Source organism: Neopelma chrysocephalum, unplaced genomic scaffold, assembly GCF_003984885.1.
Source record: "Neopelma chrysocephalum unplaced genomic scaffold, ASM398488v2 Primary Assembly neopelma1_22, whole genome shotgun sequence".
Taxonomy (NCBI): Eukaryota; Metazoa; Chordata; class Aves; order Passeriformes; family Pipridae; genus Neopelma; species Neopelma chrysocephalum.
Window position 1 is genome coordinate 10821086 of NW_020897689.1, and position 25127 is coordinate 10846212.

The window sequence follows — 25127 nt, forward strand, 5'->3', positions numbered from 1 at the left end:
CCCTTGCTGATGTAACCCAGCATCCTGTTGGCTTTATTTTTTTTTGTCACAGCAGCACACGGTTCACTCTTATTGAGCTTGTTGTCCACCCAGACACAGAGTTCCCTTTCCACAGCACTGCTGTATATCCCAGCCTGTGCTGCATTCCTGGATTATGTTTTTCCAAGTGCAAGACTTTGTTGAACTTCATACAGTTTTGCTGAAAAATTTCAGAGGCTAGACTACCACAAACACACAGGATAAAACACACATGAAGAAAATGCATGAGAGGCTAATTTGTTGACATTATTACCCAATTTTTCTGCAAACGCTTGTTTTCAAATATGATCCATTCTTCTGCAGAGTTAAAAACTGATGTTACTCAACTTCTGTAAAATGTTTCCACAAAACATTAATAGTTTTCTCCTCCCACAATGAATAATCAAAAACTTAAGAAACAAATGGGACTATAACCAGAGATAACAATGAAACTAGGACTATAACTAAAAGAAAACTAATTTGTTCTGATTCTGCAAAGGTCTGTAACACTAACGTCCTTATTTTGCTCAAACAGGAAAAATCATATTCCTAGAAACCAATTAATACAGGACATCCCTAGTTGTGGAGGTACTGCAGTTGTCAGAAATAAAAAAACTTCACAATTCAGAACCATGGAGGTATTTTACCCAGCGTATGCAATCCTTTGTTAAATATTCACATTTTTGCATAGCATCAAAGGGGAATAAAAAGATAGCATTGTACTACTTTTACTGATTCATGCAACCCTGATCCTTGTACCTCCATCTCACATATAGGCAGAAGCTTCGCCCAAGCTGCAGGGCTCAGTTTGGCAGCCTGAGCTAAGTTGGTGAATATAAAAATGATGAAACAACAAAAGTTAGCCCATTTGATATCTTCCTTCTTCATTCTCCTCCCTCTCTTTTTTTTTTTGATTGGAAATGTCAGTAACTAAGAGATAACTTCAAAGTACTCTACATTACACAATCAAGTCATATTTAATCTCCATGACTATGTACACTTATCATCATGACAGTAATTAATAAATACAAAAAAAAAGGAAAAACATTATACAAGGCTGTAATAAAAGACAGCGTACATAATTCAGAAAGCAGGTTCCAACTTCATGCTGTGCGTTAGGTTCTGGCTGTAAACACTCCTCCACCAGGGACAGGAAGTTTTTGTGAACTGCAAGAATATCTTCAATATTTGAAAACAACATCTGCAAAAGAATAAAACATATGTAAATGCAATATCAGATACAAAACAGAAGAAATATGCAATTAGGATACTAACCTTAACTGTCTCTTCTGTGACATTTTTATCCTCTTTGGCAGTAGCACGTTGGATCATTCGGTGAAGAAAAGCCTGCATGAAACAAGACAAATAAGGAAAAAGTTATTTCAGGAAGACTTGAACAACTTCTGACATGTTATGCTTTAATTTGTTTCCCAAATTTGACATAGAGTCACATCAGAATATTATCTAGAATCTAAAACAAGTATTTTATTTATAAAGCATTTTGTAGTCCTGTTATTCTAACGTAGTGTTAAAAAGAGTTAAACAGTGAAATATTAATGAAGCTGACAAACTGAGCATTCTCTGAAGTACCATTCCATCCTGCACCCATATTACAACCAAGCAAGAACAAAATGTATAAATTTTCAAAATCTTACTCTAGCAGTTCACAAATTGAGTACAAGACAAGCCAAAATAAGCTGCTAATTTCCAAGTTAAACTAACCAGGAGATACTATTATGAAATGTAACTTTTATATAGCAACCACAAGTCAGATTTCAGATGTATTATTAATCAAACCTATTGTAAAGTAAATTGGCTTAAACAACAGTCAACTGCACCTGGTTTTGCTTAATGAAAACTCTTGCCTCCCCAAGAACCTAATCCCTGGGGATCAAATGAGAAGATAGTAATACCATCAATGAAATACCAAAATACTAAGTTTTCTTTTATTTTACATTCAAGAACTGGACACAAAAAAAGAAGATATGTACAGTAAGTCATCCCAAAAGAAATAAATATCTCATGTACAAAAAATAGAATTTTTATTAATTCAGTTCATTACAAAGACATGGGTATGTTCTGAAAAATATCTACACACTGTAGATGTCTACAGTCTTACCCTGATAATTCTTCACATAGACATACACATTCTTTAGTCATTAAAACCTGGCACCACAAGTGCACCAATGTCATGTCTTTCATAACCATTTCAGTCACTGTGCATTGTACACTGTACATGAGCTCATCTAAATTCTGGCGTGGTGCAAATTCCATAAAAGAGACAATAAATAACCCCTGTGTGGAAAGATAGCAGTCACAGCAATCTTTTTTTCTCTCTGCTGGCACTTAAGCATTTTTATTCCCAAGCAGCAAATCCTTTCTCTGCTGAAGAGGACTATGTAGCTGGCATTACACATTTTTATTACTGAAGAGTCAAATCTAGTTATCCAGGACATAAACCAAATTAAGTCTGGAATACTGCCAGCATACTGTATGTTTCCTATCACCCTCTAAAATGATGTAGATTTTCTAGTTCGTTAAACCCCTCTTCCTTTCTAATGTTTTATTGGTGCTAAAAAATTGCCATTAACTCATTTGCAGCAATTAACTGTTTGTGGACAACAGCCCTTTATATTGTTCCTTGCTATGAATACCCTCGGGGGTTATGGCAAATTTGCTGAGTGCATCGCCTGCACACCGTACAACCAATCCCACAGAGAGTGAAAGCCTGCATGACTCCAAGTTAATTTCTGGAAGTTTTCACTAAACCATGCAACACTATTAAATAAGCTTTAAAACTGAAGAGGAAAAAAGAATTACAAGAACTACCCCTGAAACTCATGTCTATTTTTACTATCTGTAATTTCTCTCTGTTCACATTATTTCCCCATAGACCAAACATACTGCTCATCTGCACTCATGTCATGTCAGAAGATCTTCATTTCCTGTAGCTGTGAAGGAAGGTGAACATTAAGTTGGCTGAAGGTGAAACTGAGAAGGAACTGAGAGCTGAGGCATTAGTTATTCTCAAGTGATTCAAGACACTAGCTGAGAGTCATGAGGTCATGAAGAGTATAAATCAGCTGCAATAAACAGTTGTCCAAGCAGCACTGTCCCAGACATCACATCTGCAGAGGTTATCAGTAACTAAATCCAGGAAAATCCAAACTCTTGCAGAACCTAGACAGAAACCACTAATTAAGGTAGGGAGGCCTGGGATAACTTCAGTCCCTTCCAGAAATTTCGTGCAAGCCATGTAATATTTTCCTGTACTCATATTGTAGGACTTGTGTAGTCATGATGCCAGTTTTTCCCCAAGATTAGCCACCTAAATCATAGAATCATTACAGAATCATAAAATTGCCTGGGTTGGAAGGGACCTCAAAGATCATCTCGTTCCAACCCCCATGACATGGGCAGGGACACCTTCCACTAGACCAGATTGCTTAGAGCTCCATTGTTGTCCCTATCAATGCAGATTTGCTTCCCGAAAAAATCATAACACTATGTCCCAAAAATCAATGGATGTGACCATTTGAATCTTTCAGGCACTTACATGAGAGCACTACAAAGCTACACATATTGCAAAATATTTGGAATAATCTCACATTTCCTAGGAAGAGTGCTATAAGAGAATTAGGGGAATGCAGGTAGGGATGGAGGTGTCTACCTCCATTCATGTGTCATCAAGACCGATCCTTGGTTGACCTCAACTGCTGTGGAATGAGTAATGCATAGCAATGATCCAGGTTTCCAGGATGCAAATCGCCTTACCAACTCCCTTCCTGGAACACGGAGACACCACTGACTCCATGCACATAACTCCTCTCCACTAGGACTTTGCTAGGGAGAACAGTCAGTCTTCAGCATGCAGGAGGATGGAGAAGTAATTGCTTTTTTTACAGTGTAAGATAACCTTAATCCAGCACTGCAACTATGAAAAGACAAATGGCTCTGAACTTGTATGAACACATGGCAGGTCTGAGAGAGAGCTGACTATTCAAAAAATCTCCAGAACTATTTGAGCATCAACCAAGGAAAACCATGAACAATTTTTCAAAAATTAGTAAACAAAGAAAAAGCAGGTAATTTGTAGACATAACTGTAAGGAGGACCCCAACACAGACATTAAAGACTTTAAAAGGAAAATATATAAGGATGGGCAGAAACCTACCCAGGAGCTGTCAGCTCCTGAGTTAATGAAAAAAAATTATAGCAGCTTTTGAAGATATACTGCATAACGTATTAATAATCATAGAAAAACACCACACCTGTAAAAAAAAAAAAAAGAATAAATAAATGTAAAATGGACATCTCAGCCAATTTATGATTCATTAAAGAACCGGACACAAAAAAACCCTGAGTTGCTTCTAAAAATTCTACCATTACTTAAAGTATACTGCTTCAAGTCCAGACTCATTACCGAGCACCCCATTACATGAAGGAGCAAAGCAATTACAAAGGACACACATGAAATAGATCCTGCTCCTCGACTGAGCAAACAACTCCAGGAATTAATTGTCATACATGATTCCCATTCTTAGACCAAACAAAAATTCATCTACATTAGTGTAGATGTTTCATAACAGAACATCAAACACAGAGAATAACATATATCTCTGTGCATCCCAGGCCATTGTCCCAGATCAGTTCCTCAACTTTCTCAAAGTCTTTCAGGTGAAATCCAGAGTTTCCCTTAACTTTCTTTCAATTCTTAGTTTTCTCAAGTAACAGCAAAGAGACATGGTCAAAACAGAACACAATTTTCCAGATTTTCATCTTGTGCCACCAGCATTCTAGCTACATTGCTATAGTACAGGGATTCAACCTTACAGCACGGCAAATGGAGATGCCCTGCTCCTGACACTCTCTGCCAGCCAGACTATAGATGATTTCTCTTTTAAGAGATCTCCGTGCAACATTTCAGAGCAGAACACTGGCTGAGTGCCATAAATCTTAAAGATCAGGTGAAGAGCAAATATAAAAGAGGATCTTTGTTATTTACATTAAAAAAAACACCACCCAGTTTTGTTTGCCAATTTTTAGAACTGTTTATGTAAAACTCTGTCATTCTCGGAATATCCTTGAGTCACTCAGAGTGCTACAACCCTTGCCTCCACAAAGTTTGACATTCAAATTACAAACCTAAATTTTCTAGAGCATCCTTCTGGAAACTTCATTAACACAAAATAGCATCTGTATGATCAGCACATACCCGCTTTGGAGAAGAAATGCCTCAAAATGCTGAGAAAATTCTAAACAAGGAGAGTCACATCTTAAGAAATTTGATGATCTTTAGAAGTTTGACAAACTTGCAGACCAAAACATGGGGTGCCAACTGAGCCCCCTGGAATAGGGGAGTACCTACACACAAAATATGTAACAGTTTAGTACTAAAGTTTCCTAACTCCACTCAGGTCCTATTGGGGACATAAATGCCTCTATTTCTGGCTATGACTCAGAGTCCCTGTACCACACTGCTAAGGAGGAGAGTAACTCACCTCTACCTTTGAGAAATGTGGCAAAAAATTACACAGATCATTTGGAGAAGATTCCATGCTAATAATATCAATGAAGATAATTACATCCTTTTTTCATGACTGTGTATTTATTACCCACAAACTATTGTTACATACTTCCTGTACTACTCCCTGTTCTTTTTACCCTTTACCTGACATTGCAGTAACACAGTACAGGAAACACTGGGAGTGAAAATGAAAACATAAAACACTGAAAATCCAAATTCAAAGAATTATAAAAGAATCTGTTTATTATGCCAAATAAACACTAATGTGTTTGCCTGTCTGCTGGTCTGTTGCCATTTTGCAAGGCAGCGTTCTTCACAGAGAACACACACTGGGTTCCTGTTAGAGGGATTTTGACTTCTGGTCTTATCAAAATAGTAGTAGCATTGTTGGTTGTTTGGTGGGTTTTTTTCTCCATAGTTGCTCTGTGTATTGGGAAAAAAAAAAGGGGGGGGGGGGAAGAAAAAACCTACCACTGCTGTAGATAGCACATGGAGCTGCCAACAGCACAAATGACTTCTCTGACATCTGGAATGAAACCAGGGAAAACAAAGAAGTCTGCCTGCAGAAGACTCCCAGGGCACAAAGAGTTTTTGCCTTCTTGACAGATAAAAAAGTTAAGTCCTAAAATTATGTCAGAGCACGTGGATCACAAAATAAACATAACTAGCTTTCTGAAAGCAATCCTACTTTTTTGAGCCTAGAAATAAATATTGGTTTTTATTTGAGAAAAGAATTTTTAAGAAGTTACTTATTTTTTCCCTTCAAACTTCTTTTAACAGTGTTTCTACCCTTAAATCTATACTGCCATAAACAAAACCAAGGTGGATTGTAAAAAGCATAGATATTTTTAATAAGGTCATCTCCTGTACATTTTCACTTTAGGAAAACTAAAGTGCCCAACCTATCATATTGAAGTCTACTGAATAAAGCTAGCAAAATGTTATCTACATTAAAACTGAATACAATTTGATTTTGCACAGTGTCAAAAGACAAAATCCTAAAGAAACTCACAACAAGGAAAATGTTCATATTTTTATACAAAAATTTTGAGTCTATGATAATAGGCTCATCTTCACAAATTTAGAACACAATAGTCCCAGAAGAACACTATGGCAGTTTTATTGAAGCACTTTTGTTTGATTTTGCCAAAAAAAAAAAAAATCAATAGAGAAGACTCCAGCAGCAATAGCAGCTGTGGCAAACACTGCTGCCCTCTTCCCATTAACCTATGCCAGAAGCAGTGGCAGTAGTTGCTCAGGCTGGCTTCTGCTACTGAACAAAAGACTCTTCTTTCTCTCTCCAGTGATTCACCAGCTGAGGCACCACCTGTTTCTCCCATCTTGCCTGCAGGACCGGATGAATCACAACCAGCAGCAAGAGCATCAGCCAAGGTCAGATACATTCTTTTTCCCTGCTGTACCTAGAGCCACTTTCAAAGCTGGCTTCATATTCTGACACCTATAAGTACAGAACAGATGGGTCACATCTGCAGTACTTTTCATTCTAGTGCTAATTTCCTTTCACAACTAACCAAACTATTCCCTTCTCCATTCATCTGACCCCAAGGGGCATCATCAGTCGGTCTGAAAGACCATCTCTGACTTCTTAAGTAAACATGAATTTGTAAGTAAACACACACAAATCATTGCATTGAAGAAATATAGAACTTCAGAACCTTCTCATACATAACTAATCTGCTGACACATTTCAGGGTAATCTTAACCCTTTCTCTATCATGTATTTTTTTTTTATTTTCTTTCTCTACCACATAAAAAACTTTTCCAGAAAAAGAACAAGAAAGCCTTTCCTCACCCTGTTCTGTATTTAGATCACCTTTTCTGCATTTCACTAGTCACTGACAATATTTTTGGACTTCTTACTGCACATCTTGTTCTTCCCTTCATGCACACTGGGACTCCAAAGTCAGTTCCCTCCTTTGACAAGGAAGTGCCCCCCAGACTGATCTTCCCCACTTCTAAAATCACCTGAACTGTGACTGTGCTTTCACTTTTGATCCCTTCCTTCCTTTCAGCTCCACAGCAGATGAAAGCAAGAGATTTATAGTTAAAGTCCAGCTCCCCACAGCCAGGCGGGAAGTCAGATGTCTCCACCCTCTTCCTGGTACTGAAACCATTCTCAAAAAGATTTAGTACAACCTTTTCCTGGCACAGTTCAGAAGATACCTATTCCTTTTCTTCACAGATGTCAAGAATACTGTCACCCATATCTAGTATCTTCATTTCAGGAACCCGTTTTTCTGAAAACTAGCTATGCTCTTGCTGTTCCATAGAAGTTTGGTTGACGAGTAACACTGGAGTTACTCGCAAGCTTGCAGTTGAGATCATGCCAAAATGAATTACCAAATCAGAGGCTGGATGTCAGGCTGGCTCACACATGCTCCTGTGATCTGATGTCACATACAGAAAACTGTCAGACGATCCTCTAAATTTAAGTTTGATTAAAATATAGCTTAACTAGAGCTTTAGCAAAAGGCCATACACTGGCATAAGGGATGTACATTCGTCTGCAGGCTGAACAAAAGGCAGAGCCTGTCTAATAGTTTTGGTAAATATTTTCTGCAATGTGGGTTGCTGCTAACCAAGACTTTATCCCATTAAAACAGGTTAGATTTTAAACTAACCTGCAAACAGGTTAGATTCCAGTCTCAGCATCACCAATGGAATGGTTGTGGAAGGCAAAAAAGGAGACTTGCCTGACCCATGTGAGTTTCTGAGCAGCCTGCTGGGATTGCAACAGATAAACCAATCAAACAAGAGGCATCCATATCAATAAACGAAGTGTTTCCAGCATGCCAAGATTAATCTTCATTGCATTTTGAAGATTTTAAGATTTTTTTTAGGAAAATGATACTCTGTATTGAAAAATGTTCACATGTATGAAGAATTCCCTGTGCAAATACATCATATGGTCCTGTTGGTGCATGTTATGAAGCGAATAATATAGTGCTAATCACATAACTGATCTAACATTACTCAAGTGGGAATGGAAAAGAAATGACGTCTACCAACAGTTTACCTCTCATAAAAGTCAGCAGTTTCCTGAATTTACAGAACAGTAGGTTCTTACTAGGAAATCTCAGTGAATTCAGCTGTGTCCACTAACAGCAAATCAAAACAAGAATCTAGGAAACCTCAGAACAAATGTGCATCTGGAAGCAACAGTATGTTCTCATTATATCGCAATCATAATTAGAAAAGAATTCATATTCTATTCAATGTTTAAAAAATCTTTAATTTTCAATTAGTTTTTTCTTCCAAAATGATGATTTTTCTAATTTTTTTTTTTAGTAGGAGAATATCAACTTGGAAGAATTCAACATTTCCAAATATTTTTGAGACAACTCTTTAACTCTACACATCAAATTTCTTGTAGCAAATCAGGAAATTCAGGAAGTGTAGAAGATGAGAAATACATGATACCCATTTGTCACAAATGACCCCTTTGAAAGGATTTTTTGGATTTCCTGATTCAATTTGAAAAATAATAAAAATCTCAAAACTATTACAAGAAAGTAATTCTTTGCTCATCTCCTATGTCTTCTAAAGTTCATTAACATGTTTGAAAACCAATTTGAGTCTTTCCTGACTCAAAAGTATCCACCAGAATTATGAAAGCCATAATCTTTATCACCAGTTATGCTAAGGAAACCTGAAATAACACATCACATCTCCATTTTCAGAATTTAAATCCAAATCATCTGAATAAGGGAAGAAGGTTCACTCAGCACTAATGAAAACAAATTATTAAGTCCTTCATGATTAAGGCAGTCAATTGAAAAAAAAAATCAACTGTCTTACCTATAAACTGAGAAAATTTGCAACTACTGACAGGAGATCATAATGGAAGCTCACCAAACCCTTTTTCCATGCTCAGTTTTCAAAACATAACACTTTTTTTTTCTAATATTGGAATGCACAGTCCTTAAATATGAGTTTATTTAAAGTTTAATATGGGTACATGCTAATTAGGAATTAGAATGTTTGAGAGTTCTACAATTTCTATTGCCAGAGCTGTGTTAATAAAGTTTACTTCTCAAACACTATTCTGTGCCAATTATGGCTGTCATTTGTATTTTCACACTTATGCCAAGAAAAACACAAAGCAAAGAAGAATATGAAAGAGCAGTTTTCTACCCCAATTTCAATTCTTTGCAAAGCCAACAAGGAAGATGTAGTGAATATAGCGCTTCTAAGAAGTGCTCTCTTGATCACAGAAAAAAGCTGAAACATCTTTCCCAATCAGTGCTAATCAGAACACTTCCCTACATAAGGAAATCTCTCTTAAGTCTTGGGTAATTTCTATCACTCACCATTTAGACAGGTCTGTATTTTGACAGACTTGTATGCAATGATGCCTCAGTTCATGCAACAATCATGTGCCACATTTCTGAGACTTAATAAGACAATTGTCTTATTTTGCAAAAACTCCCAGGCAACGATATATACTCGCCTACAAATATACCTAGCTGAGAATCTCCATAATCAAAAAAATGCAGGTCTCTACTACAATGATGTTGCTATTTAAATGCACTGTGAAACAACTTTTATCTACAAGGTAAAATAAGGTCTTGAGAAAACTGTGTTATTTTAGATTACTTATTTCACTGAAAATTAAGATGTTCTTGGCTTCTGAACTCATTTCAGCCACTAGTCAAGCAACACAGACAGTACTGAAGAATTATTAAATAAATACAAACTCTAAGTCTTAAGAAGGCCTTGAAAACAGCAAATAATCCCAGACCCATATGAAGGCTTTACTATTGTCAACAAAAGTTAGGGTAAACAAAAAGAAAAAGCATCATGGAGAATGTGTTCCCAAGAAACACAACAAAAATTAAAGCAAATCCACACTTTTGCAGTTATCCCAAGCATGCTTGCTTACCTCCGACCAGTAATGACAAAATATGCATACAACATTGTTACTATTTAAGAATACTAAGATTTGCATTTCCAGATGCATTTGAAATAATACCCCTAGAGCAGTTTTCATATGATGTTCAAGTACCTTGTTGCACTCGTGGTTTCATGTTCTGCAAATCAGGGGGGAAATAAAAGCTTGCAATTTTGTGTACAATAAACCAGAGTTTATTTGAAATCCAAGATAATACTAACCTGCAACCTACCCACTCGCCTTGGATGTGTAGCATTAACTATAAATCAATTCAGTCACAATTCTCAAGGAACAATGTACCAGAACAGCAAAAGCAGCCAGAATGGTCATTAAAGTGAGCTTTGACGATAGTCCCCATGAACAAAGTGGCTGAAGCATCTGCATGAATTCAGTCCTTAATTTGAAGTCCAAGACTATATATACCCCACACTTGGGATCAGGAGAACCATTCTGGCAGCAGAATAGCAATCTGTCTTAATAGCAATTCTCTTAATAGCAACAAAATAGTCTTAATAGCAATTCTGCTATACAGGCATGTAGAGCAGTTAATTTTTGGTGCAAACCTTCAAGGCAGTATTTGAATTCAGATAGTTAAACCAAGCAGAAGTCCTATATGCCTGCCCTGGTAAAGAGACATGGGTTTGCAGTTTTAAATTTCTTCTTCCTCCTCCCCCCCCTATTCCCTTTTGTATGAGTCCAAGGCTCTCAAAATGTCATTGGAAAACAGGATCTTCTTCACAAAGGAATTCAAAGACAGAGAACAGGATCTCTTTGTAAAGAGGTCAGAAAACAGCAATAAATTTAATGACAGACTACTTTTGAAGATAGTGATAGTGGTAGGTATTCAAGAACACACAGAAACACACATGCTTACATATATTTAAAAGAATAATTTCCTGAGAATTATACTATTCTGATTGTACCACCATGTAGTACCAAAGGTCACTGTCAGACAGATACAGTCCCATTGCACTAATACAAAACAACTTCTAATCTTCAGTATTTGTTCAAACTCAAAGTTCCTACTATCACTCCTAGTTCTCACACTTCAGAATTTTAAAAGAAATGTAACACTGATATGAATGCCCTCTGCCATCCTTAACCAGTAAACAACCAGTTCACAAAACCCAAGATTCATTAATTGCTACCAACAGCAGTTTATATAACACCTGCACCTAGGAATGTATTTGTCCAATGGCAGACATGAAACCAAATTAAAGGATTTCTTAACAGTAATGGAATCTTCTTGTCGACTAGTCAATGGAATCTTCCCAGGGCAGAACAGAACTCTGAATTCTGGTAAGCAAGGCTGACCAAAGTCATGGTAATTACTTAAGGTATGAAGGTCTGAGGAGGAAAAAAAAATTAATATTTCCCTGGAAAATAGGTTGAAGAAACTAAACTAGTGTACTCTGAAACACCAAACTGGCTGCAGCAGTAAACTGAGGTTTACAATTTCTGCATACTGCCACAGGCTCAGCTTTCAGATTTGCAGACCCCCAGCATTTCTGATTCAGGATCGCATAGGAATCACTGACATTCAATGAAAGAAGAGGACCTCATTCATCTGTATCTTACTGGAGTTTTAAAAGATTAAACCACAACCAGGACTGATTCTCCACAGAAGATATTCTGATGACAAGAAATGGGTTTAAAATTCACCTTGAAAAACTAAAAGTATCTTAAGAAAAATACTTTTAAAAAACTATTTCATAAACATTGCAGTTTGTATAAGTATTTAGTATTTTTCACTTTGAAGGAGGACTTTAATTCATTATACAAATAATAAAATCAAAAAAGGAGAAAAGTACCGGTTTCTGAAGATTAGATGCCAGTGTTAGTTGTCTTAACTCCAATCCAAAAAGAATACAACTGCATCAAAAATTAAGTTATTTTACTTTACACACAGTTTCATACAAAAAACAAAAGATTGTTATATGTCCCTATTGCTTGCCCTGAATTGGTCTCGTGAATTTCCATCTGCCTATATGGGTTTGAGCCAATTTCCATGGAAATGCAATCATTAATAATATTTTTTTAGCTTATATTTGATTCATGAGATGCATCAACTGTGCAAATGCAAAGAATAGTTCATCTTTTATTTCTTTAATAGCTTGATAACTATCAAAAAGACTATATGATAAAAAACTAGCTGACTTTTTCCTTTATGCTAACATCTATATATCTGCTGAACACTAATTATATCACAGGATATTTACATGCTAATCTCCATTTATGTCCATCGAAGAGGTTTCATTTCTTGAAGGATACAATGATCACCAAGTAGATGATTTTAGAGCATCCTGACATTCACATTAAAGTTGCAGGAATAAAGCCACACCAACTGAGTTTATCCATATTAGCTGGATTGCCTTACTGTCAAATAAATTCCTAATTTCAAGAAATATGGACCTGGATTCTACATCCATGATGGGGAGAAATAATCCCTCACACATTCACAGGCTATCTTTCTCTCACTTGTCCCTTCTTTTCTGCTTTTCCTATTCATGCACAGATGCTTTTTTTTTGTCTTATGTAGGTTTATGGCCTGTCTTTGGCTTTGATGAGTTTCCAGCATAATTGTTCAGCTTCACCACACCGTCTGTGAAACGTGTGTTCTTCAGGAATACAAAGACTGCATGGCTGTTCTTGTTCCTTTCATTCATTTTTATAAGGAAACAGAAGACAAAACCTTATTAACAATACCATTTTCATTGCCTTCTTAATGAAATTTTTTGCTTGAATGCTGGGACCCTAAGATAAGAGAGCTTATTATTACCTTCTCGTGAAATAAGAGGCTCATTCTTTTAGGCTGTAATCAAAAGCTTTAAACCATCCTCCAGCTGAAGCAGAAAGGATTGGGGATTTTTTTAGATATTAGCATGTAAAAAATAGTACAAGAAAACTCTCACTCCCCATCAGTCCACAGGGACAGTCTGTAGGACCACTAAATATTCACCTGTCAAAGCATCATGCAAATCATCCTCCTCACCAAACCACCAGTACCATAACTGCGGGCAAGCACAAGCAGAGCACGTTGGTGACAACTGCCCTCTGTTAATACTCGGAGTTTGACAGCACCGAGTGCTGCTCGTACCAGGACATACTGCTGCTTACCAAGACACCCACATTGATTCCACAGACTGATGTTTCACCCAGTCTTTCCACATGAGGTTACACAACGATATGGAACATCTTTTTATTATTTTATTTTTTACTTCATTCATGAATTTGCTGTGATGAACTTTCAGTTCCTGTTCTCCAAAGTAAAAAAAGAATTGTCTAAACCATTCAAAACTCCAGATATCAGATTTCTAAGAACAACACAAGGAAACAATGGTGTTAGTGGGACCAGGAAATCAAGACCACCATAAATAAATATCAAGTATTGTTTTCCAGCATCTTCAATAGTTTTGGATCCTGCAGTCCTTCCTCTGGATGAGGAAATGACGCCTCTGCAAGTTTTCCTTGTGCCTATAATAGATCACTATAATTTGTCATACCTGGGCAAATCAAAGGCATTGCATCTGCAGACAGTGAGCCATGGAAACGCTCATCTGTTGGGCCGTAATAAAAGCTACTGTGACCACAGATTCATTTTCTGACTACAAGATGCTGCTCCTCCACTACAAAGTCCTATTTTCCCTTTTAAGGAACAGGGTATGGCTGGCACAAAAATGACCAACCCATCTGAGCCATGGCACTACATTAATGTACCAGTAGAGATAGCTTGAAAATGCAGGCAAAATAGCTTCAGAAGCAGAACCATGGCTACAGAGTAGCTTCAGCTGATGCCAAGATCAAGTTCAAAAGTCTTCTGTCTATTCATGATCCTGATAGAAACCTCTTCATCTTCCTTATTCCCTTAGATCCTGACTGTAGGAAGCACCAGTGGCAGGGAGGCAAGTGAGGCACCAAGGTCAGGGCAAGATGCTCTCTACTAACACTATTTCAGATCTTCAGTACTCACTTTTATACTAAAAATTAAGGGAAAAAGAAGGAAAACTTGTGGGAAGATGAGTTCACTTTAAATTATGAAGCACAAGCCCAGAAGAAGAATTAATACTTCACACACAAAAATGAAGCAGACACTACACTAACAGGTTGAAATTCTCTCAGAAGGAAGAAAAAAGAAAAGCAGATTGCTTGGTCTTTCAGCCTTAATCTTACTTCCCCAAAACTGCCTGTTAAAAATCACTAATTGCTAAACTTTGGTTTTTTTCCAGCAGCATATGAAAGAAACTGGGATAAGTACAGAGCAAAGTTGCCAAATTCACAGAGTTAGAAACTTTCCACAGGCTTTTTTTAAGAAGAGACGGAGTTTCATTTCAAAATATTTTTTTTAGCCTCTTCTACTGCGAAGACTGCAGTGCAATGATTTACAGAATGGATGCTATCTCTACAGATAAACAAAACCATCATTCCCAAGAGATCTGACCCTAACCTTCCATCCTAAAATAGTATGGCCAATTACATAGCAGCAGCGGCCCGCATCCTTAAAATATCTTTGACTGAATTATGGAACTAAGTGCTAGTCTTGACTTCTCAAGTTTGCTATGGACTGCAATTAACTGAAAGAATAAAATATACAACTAAAACAAACAGCTATGTTTGTCATAAATTCCAGCAACTAAATGGTGATGCAGTAGTAGGTACTGTTGAATTTGTTCTTCTCAAAAAGAAGAGCTCAAAAAAATGCACAAACTGACTTATCATTAAATCAACTTGAGCAGTAAACTAAATGCTTCCAGGAAGTCTATCATCCTGTTTGCTGACTATAATTTAGCTCGTTTTGTTTTGATACCATGTTCCTGTTCCTTCCACTCATGTCCTCCAAACCAGGAAAAAGCACTGGAACCTCACTGCCTGTACTCCAAACACTTACCAAACTCCTATACTCTATATTACAGGGAAGAAACAGTTTCCTATCTTCCCTCTAATCTGAAGGAAAGAGCACAATAGTGGCTCATTTGGCTAAAGAGAGGTAACAAAAATGCACCTATGTCAAAATGCATCCTAAATATACTGGACATTTACTGACTAAACCCAGTGCAAACACTTAGGTAACAGGATGTTAGTCTGATATGTTGTCATTTAAAGAGAAAATCACTGTGGGTCCAACAAACAAAAAGATTTAATGTTTACAATTAAAACTCCTTTTGTTGGATGTAACATTTTAATCCTATTTTTAGCATTATTTTTATGGAATTTCCTTTCCAGTACCACTTTACTTCACCAGAATTACCAACAACGAATGTGCAGAAAAACGGCACAAATGCACAATACAGTGTCAGCATCAATATTGTCACTGTCATTTCTGCAACAAGAATAACTCTTTGATGATCAATATGGGATACTATTCACTACATAATATATATTTTCCTACAATTTAAGTGGTTTTCTGGAAAATCTGTTCTAAGTCTGGGACAGTGGGATTATCTCTATCACACAAGAACTGTGGAAAAACTTACACTTTACCAGTGATTCTGTAAGGCCTCTCTTGATGACCAACTTAAAGTAGCAACTTTTGAGATCCAATAATCATCACAGAAAACTGAGCTCCCTTTGATAATAGATAAATCAGCTGAACAACATGAGCTCAAATATTAGCATGAAAGAAAAAACTAATTCCCTAATTCGGTATTAGGGAACATGTCCTTCTCTCCTTTATAGTCTCTGTCATTATCTACAAAGCGCAATAAGCACACAGCACATTTTAGTCTCTGTGTACCAAAACTCAGCATCTAGGACTAATATGACTGAATAAGTTTGATAACATGGCAAATACTGCACACTATCCTTCAATCTCTGAATGGACAAGCATCCTGGTCATATACAAAAGAGAAATAAAACATCCATCATACAAGAAAAGCCTTCTAGACATGCCTTCATTCAGTGTCAAGGACAAAATGGCAAGGCTTTAGTGCACAGAACTGTCACACATGAGGATGGAAATTTCCAGATGCAAAGAGCTCCAAGGAGCTCACAGATGCATGATCCCTTCTGGAAGCACCATAAAGCTTGTCTCATTTTCCAAAGGGATGGGTGACATCCAGATATTGTTTTTTAAACTATCCTTTTAGACATCAAGGACACTTCTTTTTCACTTTCATCCAAAGAAATGGACCAAAGGAAAAGAGTACAATTTCCTGCCTATTTTGAAAAATCAGAGTTCACCTAAGAAACAAAGGAGGGTGGAGGCCCCAACACTGCTGAGTCCTTCTGGACCACAGTAAGTGCTCAGAAATAGAGCAATCAGAACATGCTCAAATAAATAAGCCTGAGAGAAATAAATAAAAAAAAATAAAAATAAGGTTTCCATGTTCAGAAAAGGTGGGCCAAACTGAAGCCAAATCCCCAGTGAAGATAGAGCTGCTCTTGGATGAGCTACGCCGTAGCAGCTCAATACATCAACACGCTTTGCAAGGCAAATGCAAGGAGTATTTGGAGGATTTAATGGCCAAAGGAGTTTTTCTGGTCACGTGGTATTATCGAGCACTGGACTGTGCATTTTCAGATAGAAAAGGGCCTTGGACATGGGCCTTTTTCCAGAGGCTAAAGCATAAAAAGGATTAGATTAGCAGCAAGATCAGACTGAGAAGTCAACTACAAGTACATACCCTGTCTATCACAAAGCCCACATACAAACAGGTAACAGTGAGTGTAATGGCTTTATACGAATATTTACCTATGCAACAAATTATGTCCAAGAAAGCAGGACTAAGTCATTCTGTAAATACCCAACAATAATTAGGATTCTCGTTTTCTATTCCCAACCTGGACATGGATTTGAAAAGATTTTATAACATGCTCCCATTTGCAAGTGGTGAAATATATTATAATTGCACAGACAGCTTCCTTTTTCAAATTTCTTCTGCACATGGAAAGTTCCAGCAGCAAAATTCTATACTACAGCACCCTGTGAAATCAGAAGGGTTTCTGAATGTACCTTGCACAAGTCTCTGTGCAGTGTTGTCAGTCTGGCGTTCATCCCAATAGCTACTTGACATTCTTCATTTAAGCAGCAAATTTGTCCCGCTTCTACATAATCAGATCCTTACAGTCCTTCCAGACTATCATATCAGGGAATCATCTCAGAACAAATAATAAAACAAATCTCTCTTCTTCCTGAAGTGTTCAGCATTTATTGGAACTGAATGCATGCTTCCTTTCCCCTCATAACAAAGGAGAAAAAAAAGACTTGATTGCTTATTGTATTTGCCCTGCTCCGTTCATATCCTCAGTAATGGAGGAAATGAGGCAAAGTTTTGCTCTTACTTCTGAAAGAGCACTTTTTCCAGTTTTCTCCAAGAATTCCATGATCTAGATCTAACTCTTAAAGTTCATATCATGTGTCCCTACAGCCTCCTTTTTAGAAACCGACTGGACCACTGGTTTTCCATGGGATCACACAATATAGTACAGGACAGGCAGATTTGGTTTCCTAAAGCCCAAAACCTCTTCTGTACCCAGTGAGAAGTAAGTGCATAGTGCTGTTTTTGAGAAGGATGTTCCTGGTAATTCATAGATAACAAGGTTGCTGAGCTACAGGCTATTTAAATTTTTTTTAGACTACGCAATAGAATTTGTGCAATTCAGATAAAGTAATGGAGTCTGAATGAGTTTGATCCACAGTACTGGACCAGTGGGTTCAATGTTCATGGGAAAGCTCCTGTGATCTCCAGAACAAAACTTATCAGCAGTTCCTTCAGGCTATTCAGTCTCACAATTTCCAGTGCCGTAAAATCTGCACGAAGGTCTGACGTCTAGTTTTTGAGATTCCTGAGCACTAGAGACAAGCCAAGTAGACACAATCCTCCCAGCTCCTATGTTTAGACTACATATGTGCTTTGCAATCCTCATGAATGCCAATGGATTAATTTTTGACCACAGGAAAACATCCCCAGCTTTACTGTTTGTCTCTGTTTGGAGCATGAGCAAAACTGCAACAACTTTGATAGGAGGATCTACAAGTCTGCTTTTACCTTACTTCCACGAACCAAGTCTTGCTCTCAGAAAAGTTCAACATGCCTAGTCATTGACTTTGGTAAAAAAATTGACTTTGAAACTATTTTTATCAGTTTGCAATGTTTATTCTGCACTGACAAATAAAGCCAGACATTTTCAATAAATGTCATGTTACCCATTCAAAATACGTTGTCTGTATGATGTTACATTAGGCTATTCTAAGCAAAAAGTAAAGTAAAATGTCAGTGCTGGATTCTGTTAGGATATTGACACTTGCAGCACTCCCTCACACATGGACTGAACAGTAATGCTTTTTTAGAATTTGGTTTAGATGGCTACAATAATTTTATAACATGTTTTAAAGTTCCCTTACATGATTCTGGCTGGTTTCATACTGGGTTAGAACTTCATGATCAAGCTGCTTTGCTCATTTGGTAGACTTCACATTCATTTTTAGAAAGGATAGACACTCTTACTGAAATATATTCTTCAAACATGAACTTTCAGCAAGTTTGCAAGGTAAAACCCAGCATCAACATTTTTCTCTATATTTTTGCTTATCCACAGGACTGCATGCTAAACATATCTGATTTGAGTCTCAAAAGCTCATAAAAGTTCTGCTTAATTAGATATTTGGGATGCACAAAAAGCTATATATTAATTGCACATAATTTAATGTAGTATTCTGGAAACAGAGTAATTCTTGATAGAGTATATTAATTTAACTAGCAACCACTAGCATGTTCCTACCCTTTTTTCCACCCACCATAGCACAGTCAGACTATATGAATTTTCAAGGTCCAACAGTTTCTTCTAAGCTCTATGAAAACAAAACTCTGATGACTGTTTCACTCAACTTTACTCGCAGGAGAAAAAAAAATTTGGAGAAAGCAGCCAGAACAATAAGGATGTGCTGATGCAAGCAGGAACTCAACCCTGTTTTTCATGTTAGAACAAGAAGAACACTTCTCTCATAGAGGCATTAGGTCAGAGACCTCAAAAGCAAGAGAGTGGTGGTAGCTAACTGTGGGCTGAAACAATGTCAAGGACACACTAGAGCACACCCAATACTTGTGATGCAATGTCAGAGAAATATTATTTCTATCTCCTTTCATGCATTAGTTAATTATGTTTGCAGTTTGCAGCAAATGTAGAGTTCTGGATTAAATCTTAATGATTATCCAGGTTACATCGTAAAAGGACAATACTTATTCCTGTGAAAAAAAAAGGATCCTTCAATCATTTAAGACTTACAAACTGTGCTTTTAGAAGCATGCCCACAGCCCCAGAGGGCTAAACCTCAAATGGTGCTTTTCCTGGGTTCTGCTCCCTCTCCTTTTTTTGCTCGTTTTCTTGTTGTCGTTGTTTGGGTTGTGGGTGGGGTTTTTTTTAGTTTTTTTGTTTGTTTCTTAATTTTAGGGTGTGGGTTTTTTCTTTTAAGATCATTGGCAATACAAGTGCGAAAAACATCAGCTTCTGAATATCTGGAGAACAGCAAGTAGGCTTCTGTACTGGGGTGCCCTCTGTATCCAGAGGCATGCAAACCCCTCACAAACAACACATGGAGCTTCCACAACACATTTGCAACCCTAAATAACTTTTTCTACACATTGTAGCTGTAGAAGCTAGAAGTGAAATAGGGGTGCTACTACACATTTGCAACGAGGCACAACTATATATATAAAATCAATTGGCTTTCTTTGCAAAGAAAAGTGAATTCTGCAAAGATGCAATTAAAAGGCTTCATTTCCATGAAGGACAATCAAACCCGAGAGGAGTAAAGCCATGTAATCATTAAATCCACTTACATGGATTTATGTTCAGCTGGAATACTTATTAAGGTCCATATTCCCCTAACAGATCCACGTAACTTTATATATACACCAGCATGAAGCCGTCAGTGCCTAATAATTCCAACTAATGCAGAACACAGGTACAGCTCTGCAGCAAAATAAACTGGAAACATCACACCTATTCACCTTCTCCACAGAATTTTAATATGGCAGGGCCTTGATGATGTAGCAGATTGTCAAACTTCAGCATAATGGTTATGATGGACATTTCTGCTCCCTAGGCTTCACACAGCTCTCTGCAAGTCATGATCTCATTAATTCATATTTAGGAAAAAACCCAAAACCTTAGAGCATAGCCAAAGGTTACACAAGAAACATTTCCTGATGTTCTTACAGGAAGCAAGGCACATCGCTGTCTCGGCTACCTTCCGCCTCAAGTGCAGAATGCATTCCTTTGATTTTGTCATCCCTTAACAAAAACATAGCAACAAGAGTATTTAAACAAAAAAAAGGAAAAAAAAGGCCATAGCCCTCCTGAAACAAAACAGTCAACTGCATATGCTTTTCTCTTCCTGCAGAAAAGATGAAAAAGCAAAAACCATATGACAACTGTTAGTCACACTGCTTAGTACATAAATGGAAGATGTTCATCACAATGTCCACAAAGCAAGAATTTACTTAGGACTAGAAAGTTGACAGCGCTTTTACTATCCTAGATGAATATTTTTTAGCAGTTTTAGAACGGATGCACACATTGAATTTCCATTGATGTCCAAGTTTTTCAAAAGCATGCAACTTTGAAACCTTCTTTTCAAACTTGTGTTTCAGTGTGTCTGCATTAAGTGCAGGAAGAAGCCCATTTTGGAAATCCCTTAATTCTTTAATGAGAATTAAGTTGCTTGTATCTGTTTTCTATGTATGCGTTTTACAAAATTTGCAGCAATTCTGAACTGCAGACTTTGCCAGTCCACTTCTTACCAATTGTTAATTTTTCTTCCTTTAAGATGCATAAAATACACAAAAAATTAAGTATCACAGATTTCTAATAAATACTTCTGTGAGGTTTTAAAGTGAATTCTTATATGAAGTTATTTGCTTTAGAAATTAAGAGATTCTTAAGCAAGGTTCTGAGATATTCTGATGGCATTATCTTGGAAATATCATGATTTTCCTTTTTTTTTTAATAAGTACTAAGAAGTTACAATAAAAAGCCATGGTTACAAAAAAAGGTCACAGAGGCATGAACATTTACTATAGTACCACTCAACTGCTTCCACAGAACTGTGGGAACACTAGCTACAATGGTGGGCCATTCCTGAATTTATAGGTCGCAGTTCTAGAGACACGGGACCACTGTGGGTTACACTTAACATAGCAGAAAGAGATGTTCTGTAAATAAAAAATTTAAATAGCTATGGTAATAATTTTTTCCTAGTTATAACATGAAATCATAGAATCATTAAGGTTGGAAAAGACCTCCAAGATCATCAAGCCCAACCTCTGAATGAACACCACTATGTCAACTAAACCATAGCACTACCTGTTTCTTGAACACTTCCAGAGATGGTGACTCCATCACTTCCCTGGACAGCCCATTTCAATGCTTAACTATCCTTTCAGTGAAGAAATTCTTCCCGAAGAAGCATAACTGATGTAACAAGATATATTTATTTCCTTTTGTTTTTCTCCATCCATTCATAATCTCAAGGATTAAGGACCAATAAGGCCATGAAATACACCTTTTTGGAGACAAAACATCATCTATTGCAATAGCGAATTAAACTGTTGACATGAACTGTAGCATAAAATGTATCCCAGACCACTGAGGTTTGGTAGCTGAAAAGTTTGAGATGATCAGGAACAGATGGCACTCCTAAATAGCTGTAAGAGCATAGGACCTCTGTGCTGGAGATATTTGCTAACAGCTTTGTTTAGGTAAGATACATATAACTGAAAGTCTACCTGTTAGAAATGTCAGACACATATGGGTCTTATCTCTAATTCACACTGACTTTCAAAGGCATAGTCTTCATACTTTCTTGACCATCTTCAAAAAATCCAAGGCTTCATTCAAAAGCAATGAAATTAAGTTTAGGGAATTACAGTATTCCTTTTATGAAATAAGAAATACAGTGTCATCTTCAAGAATAATCAATATTTTCTCTCTCTCAAATTCTTGGGTGGTTTGCTGGAAAAATATTTTAGGAGTTGAAAACTTTCATAAATATGAAATTAGACAATTTTGTTTCCCAATCTATAGGTAAAAAGCCAGTTAGTCTGTGTAGCACTGTAAGAATGAGTCACAACTTTTTGAAGCATCACTAGGAAAAAAAATGTTGCATCAGAATTTGTCTTTTACTTTACAATTATAACTGTCAAACTATACAGAAATGAAACAGAAAATAAATCATTCTCCAAATGTAATGAATCAATAGAAAAAATCCTCAAACAATTCTGAGTTTATGAAGCCTAATTTTTTGAAAAGGGAAAATATATTGAAGTTCTGTAACTGCCTGTTGGATTTGGTGGGGATGAAGAATTCAAGTATTTTTGGTAGCACACTGAGCTTCATAAGTCAATCTATATGGTTCTTGAAATCTCTGACCTTCAATTCAAGATTCATGCCATGTCAGATACAACATATTGCATTTCAAATGTGTTAACATTTCAATTATATTGAGACATTTTTAATGCATCACATCTGGAAAAAACAAAAAAAAACCCAAACCAAAACAAAAAACCCCCCACCACACAAAACAATAACAAAAACCAAAAAAACCAAACATAACCAAAACCTCTTACTTGATTCATATCCTAAACTTAAAGGGAGATAATGGAGAATCACTGCAGCCCAAACTGTATCAGAAAGGAAAATGCCAGAGCATAATTATTTTTAATTGGGTCCCACTAACAATGAGAACACTTCTTACCACTCAAAAAATAACGCAGAAATAATACTCTAATCATGAGCATCCAGGGCAGTGTCATAAGCACTGTTTTGTTTTCATACACTTTTTGGGGTCCTTTTTCTTAAATATCTTTTCTATTGGTTGCAAATAATGTAAATACCACCTCTCAGTTGTGCTTTAGTGCAGTTGAGTATGTTCAAGGACTAAACAAAATAGCTACACAAATATTTTAATTACAAAGACTTATTTCCATTTTTAAGCATCATAAGAAACTGCAGACAGTTTAGTGCAGTAGAGGGGAAGAAGAATGTCCTCGGACAGCAATAATAAACAAACACCCTTTTATTCTGGTCAGACGATTGGGCATGACAGTACTTAGCTCATCCTATGAATTTAGATCACTAAGATCTTTTATTCTAATTCATCATCATCCTTAATTCCTTGAAATACTTAATTTTTTCTCATGCACTGAATGCATAACTGTATCACTACTTGAATGCTTCTGACTGCAGTTTGGAAGAAGTTTTAGGACCCTTTACCTCCCAACCAGTAGGATGGTCTGGGTTCAGAAGACAAAAGTTAATCTATCGTGGCTTTAATTTCATTTTACAAAACAACTGAGACCTAAACTAACCCAAAATCAGACTGTATACATAACACTGATCATGCAAATCAAGACACAAAATCAGAGAAAGACAGCATTTTGAAAGCGAATGTTACTCTGGTACCTAAGTAACAATATAGAAAAATCTCTTTCCAAGTTCTGCAAACCTATTCAAATCCAGAAAAGCTATGACAGTATAGTACATGTGCTCCAGTATTTGAAGACCTAGTAAGCGAATTCGTTTCCTAAGTCATACAGGCCACTTTCACCTTTAGAGCATGAATAGCCAGTAAGCGGGAATGCTTTTTGCAATATTTTCAGCTACCCACAGAACTCTTCTTCCTTACTGGAAATAGTTGTCACCCAATTAAGTTTTAAGTCACTAACATAACTTGGTGGGGAACGGGGTGGGGAACGGGAGGACAGCCAGTCACAAATTAAAAATTTTACAGTTCTAATTAGAAATGGACACAAAAATGTTACATGTGAAAACAGGTACGAATAGTTTTCAAGGTTAAAAAAACCTTAACAAAAAGCTGATTACAGTCACACCAATCATTACAGCTTTATTCTAAACTCTCCACAGAGTTTTTCTCTACAAAAACAACAGCATCACAGCCCATACTTCAAACTGAAATCACATTAATTAGCTAGGCAGCAAAGTTTCAAAGCATACCAAATGCTTACTAGAGCCCACTCTGCTATTGTGTTTAACTTTGAAAACAAGTCATGATGAGGGAAATCTACATGGTAAGCATACTTCAGCTACAGAAAAAAGGTTTTAATCTGCCTAGAAATTGGCAACTGCTGGCTGTGTTTTCTATACTTTATGTTATGTTTCTCTGCTCGCTGGAATGAATTGGCTGCTATGAATGAAAAGAAACTTTGCATCTAATCAGTGGCATGAATTTAGACTGAAAGCTGCTGTGCAGGACTTCTATGAAGAGTCTGGGCCCTCTGCCATCCTTGTGCTTGTGAATGAAATGGCGTGAGCCACATGCCCTCCTCCCCCCCAGCTGGGGCCTTTGCCCTTCCCTTTGCTGGGGAGACTGGGGAATCAACCCTTTGCTGGTGAAACGACCATGACCCAGAAAGGCATTCAGTGCCATCAATGCGCTTGCTTGAGAGATCTCAGCTGCGCTTTCCATCCTGCTGCTTTCACTCCTGGTTTCTAAATCAACTTATGAACCAATGATGAGGGAGCCCTCCTCGCTCATTCCCTTGATAAATGGGCCCCTAAACTGATCTCTGACCTCCCTGCATACTTTTGCTAAGTTACTCCTGGCCCCAGAGACTCTGCACCCCATTGTCCTTACAGGTTTGACTTTGTTTTTGTATCAGGTCATACCGATCAAGAAAAAAACCCCAAAAAAACAAACAAAAAACCCAACAACCA

At 37.0% G+C, this 25127-nt stretch overlaps 1 protein-coding gene across 4 annotated transcripts in view; it reads right to left on the minus strand.

The window, feature by feature from the left end:
* Positions 1-25127, minus strand: part of PREX2 (phosphatidylinositol-3,4,5-trisphosphate dependent Rac exchange factor 2) — a 172455-nt gene that overhangs the window by 125578 nt on the left and 21750 nt on the right. For all 4 annotated transcript variants that reach the window (XM_027698859.1, XM_027698772.1, XM_027698933.1 and 1 more), the window contains 2 exons: positions 1294-1365; positions 1097-1219 (listed from right to left, as the gene is read on the minus strand). In XM_027698859.1, coding sequence (XP_027554660.1) covers positions 1097-1219; positions 1294-1365 — 195 coding nt within the window. The remainder of the gene's footprint in view (positions 1-1096; positions 1220-1293; positions 1366-25127) is intronic.